Source organism: Marmota marmota, unplaced genomic scaffold (genome assembly GCF_001458135.2).
Source record: "Marmota marmota marmota unplaced genomic scaffold, marMar, whole genome shotgun sequence".
In the NCBI taxonomy this organism is placed as follows: domain Eukaryota; kingdom Metazoa; phylum Chordata; class Mammalia; order Rodentia; family Sciuridae; genus Marmota; species Marmota marmota.
The window spans coordinates 1093536-1102654 of record NW_026000076.1 but is presented as its reverse complement, the minus strand read 5'-3'; the positions used below and the strand labels follow the sequence as shown (position 1 = coordinate 1102654).

The window sequence follows — 9119 nt, the reverse complement described above, 5'->3', positions numbered from 1 at the left end:
AAAAGACAAGTGAGAATTTTTAAAGATGCAATTATATTGGGATACTGAAGACACTAACCAGTCCCTCAACATTTGTGTGAAATTAATTTGACCTAAAGCTGCCCCCATACCTGTAAATCCTATATAGAGAATGCAACCTAACTTATTATGTAAAACAAAACAAAACAAAACAAAAAATCTGCAATCTAATTTAAAAGTAGATTTATGTAAAAAAACAATAATTAAATAAAATAGTTAATTCTTATCCAATCACAGGAGTTGTGCTTCACAGTCAATCACAAGCTGCCAACTAATCAGGCCGTATGCATATAAGGCAATGCCTCATCACATCATACCTAAATAAGACAACAGAAATGATTTAGTGAAATTGACCTATAGCCAAACAAGTTTTATCTCTATGGCATTTCTTTTGTCTTGTTGGGTCTTATAGTCACAGCAGCAAAAGAGCTGACTAAAACAAATTGCTATCAGGAGTAGAGTTCAAACCCATGCAGACATATGTCCTCAGAAATGTTGAGAATATGGGAACTCTTGGAGATAGACTAAATGAATTTCACATTGTGAGATGGTCATGAGCTTTTGGGGGCCAGGGGCACAATGTTGTGGTTTGGATATGAAGTGTTCCTGAAAAGCTCATGTGTGAGACAATGCAAGAAGATGTAGAGGACAAATGATTGGCTTATTAAAGCCTTAATCAAATTGGTGAATTAATTATCTGATGAGATTAACCGAGTGGTAATTGAAGGCAGGTGGGGTGTGGCTGGAGGAGGTGGGTCATTAGGTGCATGGCTTTTAGATATATATTTGTATTTGGCAAGTGGAGATCTCTTTTTGCTTTCTGATCATCACGTGAGCTGCTTCCCTCTGCCACATACTTCCTCCATGATTTTCAGCCTCACCTTGAGCCCTAAGGAATGGCGCCACCAGTCGGTGGATTGAGATCTCTGAAACCGTGAGTGCTCAAACTTTTCTTCCTCTACAATTGTGCTGTTAAAATCTTTTAGTCACCACCACCACCACCACAACAACAAAAAGTTGATTAAAACAGAAGCTGACTAAAACAACTCATAAATAAAAATTGTTGACTGAAACACAGTAGAAAGAGATAAATTTGTATACTGAAAACATAGAATATGCCCTTTCCCCAAAAAACATCCATTTAGCAATTTCAAAAAAAAAAAAAATGGCCTATTGTGAACTAAAAGAAAAAGAATTCCAAGGAGTAATTTTTTTTTCTCTGATCACTTGCAATAAAATAGTAAGGGATATCCCTATCCAAATATGGGGATAATGGGGCTTTGGGGAATTGAATGGATCAAGGGTCTCTGATCTCATCAAACTCATCAGTTGATGGGTTCATAGCTAAATGGGCTTTGGGAAGGTGGTGAAAACTTGAAAGTTTGGGACCTGGTGAAAGGGAGTAGGTCCTTAAGGTTGTGCCCTTAGGGACTATATCTTGTTCTGGGTGAGCTTCTTTAGCTCTTTCTGTTTTCCAGCCACCGTGAGGTAAGGAGTTCTGCTCTACCATGCCCTCTCCACCATGATGCTCTGCCTCACCACAGGCCCATAGCAATGAAGTTAAGCAGCCCTGGGTGGAAAACTTGGAAATCAAGAGCCAAAATAAACCTTTCATCCTTTCAGTTGATTTATCTCAGGTTTTTGTCACAACAATGAATAGCTAACTGGCACAAATAATGTGTTATCTAGGATCTTCTTTCAGAAAAAAAAAACAACAATCACAAGTGGGAGACAGATACAGAGGAAATATTATTGGCTATGAGTTCATTATTGTTGTAACTGGATGGTGAATATGATTGATTATTATGCAATTTTTCTACTTTATAATTCCTTAAAATTTTTCATAGTGAATAATTCTTAAAACATCATGCTTGCTTGTAGTTTTATCTCTCTTAGTTAATTATCTTTTGTTTAGTGTAGTTTGAAATCATTCTATTTGGTGCTATAAATTTAGATCTCATTTATCTTCCTGGCCCACCATATATTTTTATATTATGAACTTTTTAGTAACACTTCTGACCTTAAAGTCTGCTTTTATCAATATGATAACAACTACAGTTTACTTGGCTAATAATTGCATTTTTTTTTATCCTGTATAGTTTAGATATTAAGTTCCTCCAAATATTCCTGTGTTAAAGATTTAGTCTCCAGCCTATGGCACTCTGGGGAGGTAGGGGAAACTTTCAGGGGTTGGACTAAGTCAAGGGAAGTTAGGCCATAGGGGGCATGAGAGGAGGCCCTTGAAGGGGATATTGAGGCTTTGGCCCCTCCTCTGTCTTTGCTTAACAACTGCCATGGAGTAGGCCACCTTGATCTACCACACATTCCCTCCCAAAGGCCCAGATCCATGGAGTCAATCTAACCGTGGACTAAAACCAATGAAACACTGAGACAACATAAACTTTTCCTCCTTTTAAATTAATTAACTAATTTTTTTGTCATTGCTTTAGAAATATGCCAGAAACCATAGCATTAAAACATTTCTGGGTCCTGCTGGGTACAGCAGAGAAGAAATGGTAATTTAAGACATATATTAAGAATCTAAATGAGACATCATTGTGGATACCTGTAATTCTAGCTACAGGAGGCTGAAGCAAGGGATGATCACAAGTTCAAGGTCAGTCTGGGCATCTTAGCAAGACTCTATCTCAAAATTAAAATACAAAAATAAAGGCAGAGGATTTAGCTCCGCGGTAGTGTGCCTATAGGTTCCGTATTTGGTGCTACATAAAAAAGCATTTTGAGGGCTGGTGTTGTGGCTCAGTGGTCAACTATGTGACTTTTGTAAGATGTATGAGCTTGGATTCTGTTTTCACCTAGACTGAAATCTGCATCACTTAAAGTATTTGACTTTAGTGGTATTTTTAGGTAAACTTTTGACATATTTAAAGGTAAAAATTATCTTATTAGTCTTCTTCCTTTTCTTCTTCTTCTATGTTTCTTCTTCTCCAGTGTCTTGACTTTTCTTAGATTTAATCCACCTCCTATGAGTTTGATACTTATATATTATTTGGATATTTAGCATACCAATTACAGCATGCATTCTTTAGAGTTTAATATTACTTTTTCTATTTTTTCTTTTTTTTTAATTTTTTTTTTTAGGAAAACAGGTATTTTATTAAAGAAAAATAAGTTAAAACCCAGTATACAATTTGTGAGCTACATTCTCTTGTTTTCCTTTCCTGCCACACCTAATGGTGATTAAATCTCTATTTTCCTTCATAGGAGAACACTGTGAAGAACATGTTGCTTTTTTCAAACAGGTTTTTGGAGACCAAGCTCTAATGAGGCCTACAACATTCTAGGCTCGCTCTCTCTCTCTCTCTCTCTCTCTCTCTCTCTCTCTATATATATATATATATATATATATATATATATATATATATAAATGTNCATAATACTGCTTCACAAGTCACATTCGCATTCCTGAGTTTAAAAGCAGGACATCCGAAGCTCTGTTCAACAGCCCCAGGCCTGGAACATCGGGTGTTCAGCTCAGTCTTGACGATGCAGTTAGATGCAGTTACTGTCCAGTGGTAAACGGACCGACCCCTTGACACAGTTCAAAGTCACAAACCCTTGAAGAAGGCTAGAAATTTAGGAGTCGTTCTCGCTCTGTGCCTTTGTACCGTTCTTGGGTGGTGCGACTTTTGGCTTTATTTACTGATGGGCCTATATACCTAAGTAAGACAGGGAGAAATATTAGTCCATGAGTGGCTCCCAGTAAGACCATAGCTAAATACATCCTGAAGTAAAATATCTGGAAAATCTGGGATTTGGCAAAGGCCAACACCACAATTCCTCCAAATTTTGTAAGTGTGATTCCACTGAATACAGAACTGCCCATGAGAGAGCAAGCGCCTCTTCTGCACGGTCCACGTGGCTTCCTTTTGCACTCACTGTGAATGCTCTTGTTATGTGGCTGCAGAACTCCACGGAAATGCCACAGCTCATCACCAGGTTGACTAAGGACACTGCGTTCAGACTGATGCCCCACAGCCACATTATGCCAAACATGTTGACCAGGATCATGGCGATGGTGACGCACATGATGACTGCAGACCATAGTTCACAGCCCAGAACAATCACGGTCACCAGAAATATGGACCCCAGGGACACACCAAGGTTAAAGATGGTGTCATCAATGATGGTCAGGTACTGTTCGTAGAAGACGTAGAACACACTGTATGGGAACACCCGGTAATTACTGCCCTTCGTGCTCATGGTTTCGGTGATGTTACTGGCCACAAGTCGGGCTTTTTTCATAGCATCAATAAAGTCAGCGGACGTCTGCAGCACGGTGTGGTAGGTCATGAAGTATGTGGCTCCGATGCCAGTATTATTGCCAAGGATGTTAACTGCTGAGCTGTAAGCTGCATGTCCCCCTTTGCCACACTTGGGGTTAGGGTTATCAGAGAGAAACATGGGCAGGAATTTCATGAAGTCTCCACCCTGAGGTCTCTGTTTGCCCTCCGGAGTCAGAGGCCTCCAGCGGACGCAGGAAGGGTCAACCACTGAAGCATTGCAGAACTGGTCAGTGATATTGTAGACTCTACAGCAAGAAGACTGGGGCTTAACCCAATCAAAATAATCGTCAATCCAGGACGAGGGAGCAAAGCCTATCCGGGTGTAGTTGTCCAGTTGAGCCGCGTTAAATATCTGCTGCACCAAGGAATCGTTGTCACAGCCCACGCCGCCGCACACCATGTTCTGTCCCTGTAGGGATGTATAGTTGTGCCCTTCCTCCAGGACAAAGTACACAGGCGGACCCGCGTGCAGGTACTGACCAAGGGATTTGAAGTAATCTATGACGTAAGAGTCATCTGGCATTGAAAGAGACTGATCCAATCCAATTTCTACTTTGTTCAGGACCGCAATACTAAATGACAGGACACCCACAAATACGGCAATCACAATGGGTCGCATCCAGTCCTTCAGCAGAAGTGGAGAGTAGGAGTTTTTGAAGAAGCGAAACAGGCAGCTTTCTGAGGCCTGGACGCTGCTTCCATCTTCAGCACCTTTCACACAGCAGAGGATGTCCAGTCGATTTTTCTCTTGACGTTGAATGTCTAATCCCAAGAGACTCACGAAACAGGTAATCTGAAGTAGGAAATCAATGAAGACGGCCAATCCCGCAAACAGAGAGAAAGTGTGGACGGCCGGCATCACCGACAGGGCTCCAAAGAAAAATGCTGAAGTCTCGCAAAAGGATGACAGGAACATACTAGGAGCCACTTCTCCTAGGACCCTGCCCAGTTGTTGATCCAGGGTTTCCCCTTGAAGACGTTCATCTCTCTGGTAGGTCTGCACCAGGATGAAGATGTTGTCCACCCCCACAGCCAGCACCAGGAACGGGATGACTTCAATCACTATGAGGGTCAATGGGGTCCCCATGTAGCTGAAGATACCCAATGAGCAGGCCACCGAGCTCAACACGATCATGATCCCTGTGATGCCTAGGGAGATTTTAGAATCCACCAGAAGCCTGCGACAGCTTTTGATGTGCCCCAAGGCTAGGGAAATATACAGAAACATGATGGCGTAGCTAATGACAACAGTGAAGATATCCCCATTACTTTCACAATTTAGTTCATCTTGAATACTTCATTCAGTAGTGAAAGAAATGGTCAGATTTGGATTCTTGTAGTTTTTCACAAAATTAATAAACTCTTTTTCCCAGGCCTGGGCCCTCTGGAGCTTCTCTGTATCATTGTAGTAATTATTGACAGGGAAGGTAATCACGAGAGCAGTGGCATTATTGTAGTTTTGATCATCGTAGCCTCCCAGCACAAGCCACGGGAACACGGGTCCACCGAATGTACCGAGGCAAGGATCATGCAGCAGACTTGTATCATTCAGAGAGGCAGGAGCCCGTGTACAGTACAGAAAGTGCGTGTGATAATCGGCATACACAAAGAAGTCATCCCCTACTTGATGGTCCAGTGCAGAATGGCTGTTCTGGAAGTAATTTAACACACTCAAAATGGTGCAATTCTTGTTATAAGGTGAGAGAGGGGCCAAGCAGATGTCTTGAAGTGTCACAGTCTCGTTGTTATAATTTGCGGTAATACTTTCAAGGGCTGTTTGTAAGTCAAGAACCTGGTGCAAAATCTCTTTGTCAAGTGGGGGTCCAAAGGGCACGTCGGCTCCTGCGGGGTATGGCTGGTAAATGTGTTTGCTGGTATTGGGGGCCCGGATGATGAGCTGCTCTGTCCGGAAGAAAGGCCCAAAGTGTGTGTCAAAGTACTCTTTATCCTGGCGGGCCTGGCTGCTGGCAGATGACCAGAGGTCAACTGGATTGGTGGTGACCCGCACAAATGCCAGGCCTGAAGAACATGCGGCGATGAAGACCAGTGAGAAGAAAATGACGCAGCCAGGGTTTCGGACACAGTAAGATCCCCACTGGGTGAAGAAGCGCCTCAAACAGCCCTCGAAGGCGGCACCAAGCCGGTCGCAGCAGGACGCCTCCCCTTTGTCACTGGCATTAACAGAAAAGGCTATATTGCTGTCAATGGGAGTGCATTCGGAGACAAAATAACGCTTTCTGTAGCACCACAATGCAAAAAATGCTCCAAAAAACACAAACAAAAATGCCATGTAGGTGATCCACATGATGACATACATGGCATCCAAACCAAAGATCCTCCAGGGAATAGGAGGTGCTGGGGGCTGGGGCTTGGGGCCACAAACGATGGAGCAGTCCTGGCAGCTGCATGGCCCAGTGACCTCATCTACAGACTCATTACAGCCTTTGGTGGCATTGTTCATGGGCTCCATCCCCTGGACTGGAAGATCTGAAAAAATGGGAGTGATGGTAAATGGCGCCTGTCCATTATTCTTATCGAACATGTACTCGATCCAGTTGGTGGCATTGCAGGCATCAGCATCCCTCCCACAGAGGAGTCCCAGGGCTTTGTCATTACTTGAGGGGGCTTCCACATCCCGGCAGGCATTGTACATTGCATTGGCAAAACTCTGTCCGACATAGTATTGTAATTCTTTGACATTCGTTTTTGTCTGGTTTGTAATAGGATCAACATAGTCTTCAGTTTCTGTAACATTCAGAAACTGACTCTGACGAGGGCTACATGTCAGCTCACAAAACAGGTTCATTAGGTTATAAAAACAGGATGGGCATCTGGACAGAAACTGCAGAGGCAGCTGCAGGTTGTCTTTCAAAGTCCGAAGCTGCTGAACAGAGACTGACATTGTCGAAGAAGAATCCAGGACAGAGTTCCTGCACTAAGTCATACCCATCTTTTGGCAGTGGTTTTGGTGGCCCAGAATATCTGCAATTGTATCTCTTATCTCCAGATGCAATTCCACACTCTCCATACCAAACACAGGACTGTAAAAACACCTTGAAAAGGCTTCCAGGAATTTTGCAAGAGATTCACAATCTTTGATCTATTCCAATTGCCCTAGAGTGGAGGCACCCATCAGGGCTATTAGCCTTGAGGTAAAAGGACTGCAGACCTGGGTGTATGCCTGTAATCCCAGTGGCTCTGGAGGCTGAAGCAGGAGGATCCCAAGTTTGAAGCCAATTTAGTCAGGCCCTAAGCAATTTAGTGAGACCCTGCGCAGGACAGAGCAGCAGCAGGAAGAAGCACAGGGCTGGACCGCGCGCGCTCATGCTGCGGCCACGCGGGGCTGCGCACGTCTGCTAGGATCGCTCCACAGAGCGCCCGGCTGCTTCTTCACTTCCTCTATTTTTTCAATAAGTAAAAATATCCTGTCATGCTATTAATTGAATTCTTTTCCATCTTTTAGTATTATTATGTGTTTTAATTCTACACATTGTTTGTAAATGTATAAGTGGAATTACAGTATTACTCACCTGACATTCACTTAGATTAACCACATTTTATATTCTCTTCATAATTTTTGTTTCTTTCTACACTTTCATGCTCTTATTGGGCAGCATATTTGTAGACTTTAAGAACTTGTTTCAGTATTAGTATTGTGTGAATGTACCAGGAAAAATTTCTCTCAATTTTGCTTTGTTCAAAAATGCCCTAATATAGGCTGGCTATGGTGGTACACTCCTATAATCCCAGCATTTTGGGAGGCAGAGACGGGAGGATCATGAGTTCAAAGCCAGCCTTAGCAATTTAGCAAGGGCCTAAACAACTCAGTGAGACCCTGTCTCTAAATAAAATGTAAAAATTGGCTAGGGATGTGGCTCAGTGTTTACGTGCCCCTGGGTTCAATCCTTAGTACAAAAAAAAAAAAAAAAAAAGCTTTAATTTCAACATTCATTCTCATGGTTTCTAATTTCCTTGGGTTACAGCAAGTATTTTTCAACATGTAACACTTTGCTTCTGGTTTTGATTTATTCTGTAAAAAATAAAAAATAATAACCTAAAGGTCATTATGTTTGTTTGTTTTCTCTTTTAAAGTAATATGTCTGTTTACTTTTGATAACTTCTATATTCTTTGTCTGATGAGCCTTAATGTGATTTTCTTATAAAGAAAATTATTATAAAATTATTATAAATCATCTTGATTAGGATTTGCAACAATTCTTGAATCTATCCTTAATGATTTCAATTTTCAGTTTGCAACATTATCAACCACTATATATTCCGATCATCAGAAAGGGAAACAAGGAAAACTACCCCAGTTACAATAGCCTCAAAATAAAATAAAATAATTGGGAATCAACCTAACAAAAGAAGAGAAAGACTTCTACAATGAAAACTACAGAACACTAAAGAAAGAAATTTAAAAATACCTTATAAGATGGAAAGATCTCCCTTGTTCTTGGATAGGAAGAATTAATATTGTCAAAATGACCAAAATCACTATACAGATTTAATGCATTTCCAATCAAAATCCCAATGACATTGCTCATAGAAATAGAAAAAGCAATTATGAAATTCATCTGAGGATTTGTCACTGGTATACAGAAATGTCTTTGATTTATGAGTGTTGATTTTGTATCTTGATACTTTGCTAAATTCATTTACTACTTCTCGAAGTTTTCTGATGGAATTTTTTGGGTCTTCTAGGTATAGAATCATATCATCCGCAAATATTGCTAATTAATGTTCTTATTTTTCTATCTGTATCTTTTTAATTTCTTTCATCTAATTGCTCTG

The 9119-nt window shown here is 41.2% G+C and overlaps 1 protein-coding gene across 1 annotated transcript; it reads right to left on the bottom strand.

Moving 5' to 3' along the window:
• Positions 1-3427: 3427 nt before the first annotated feature.
• Positions 3428-7666, bottom strand: LOC107155078 (NPC intracellular cholesterol transporter 1-like). Its single transcript, XM_015500852.2, is given in 4 exon segments — positions 3428-3868; positions 3871-7213; positions 7215-7377; positions 7594-7666. Coding segments are annotated over 4 exon segments (3825 nt in total). The 5' UTR covers positions 7652-7666; the 3' UTR covers positions 3428-3607.
• Positions 7667-9119: the final 1453 nt, after the last annotated feature.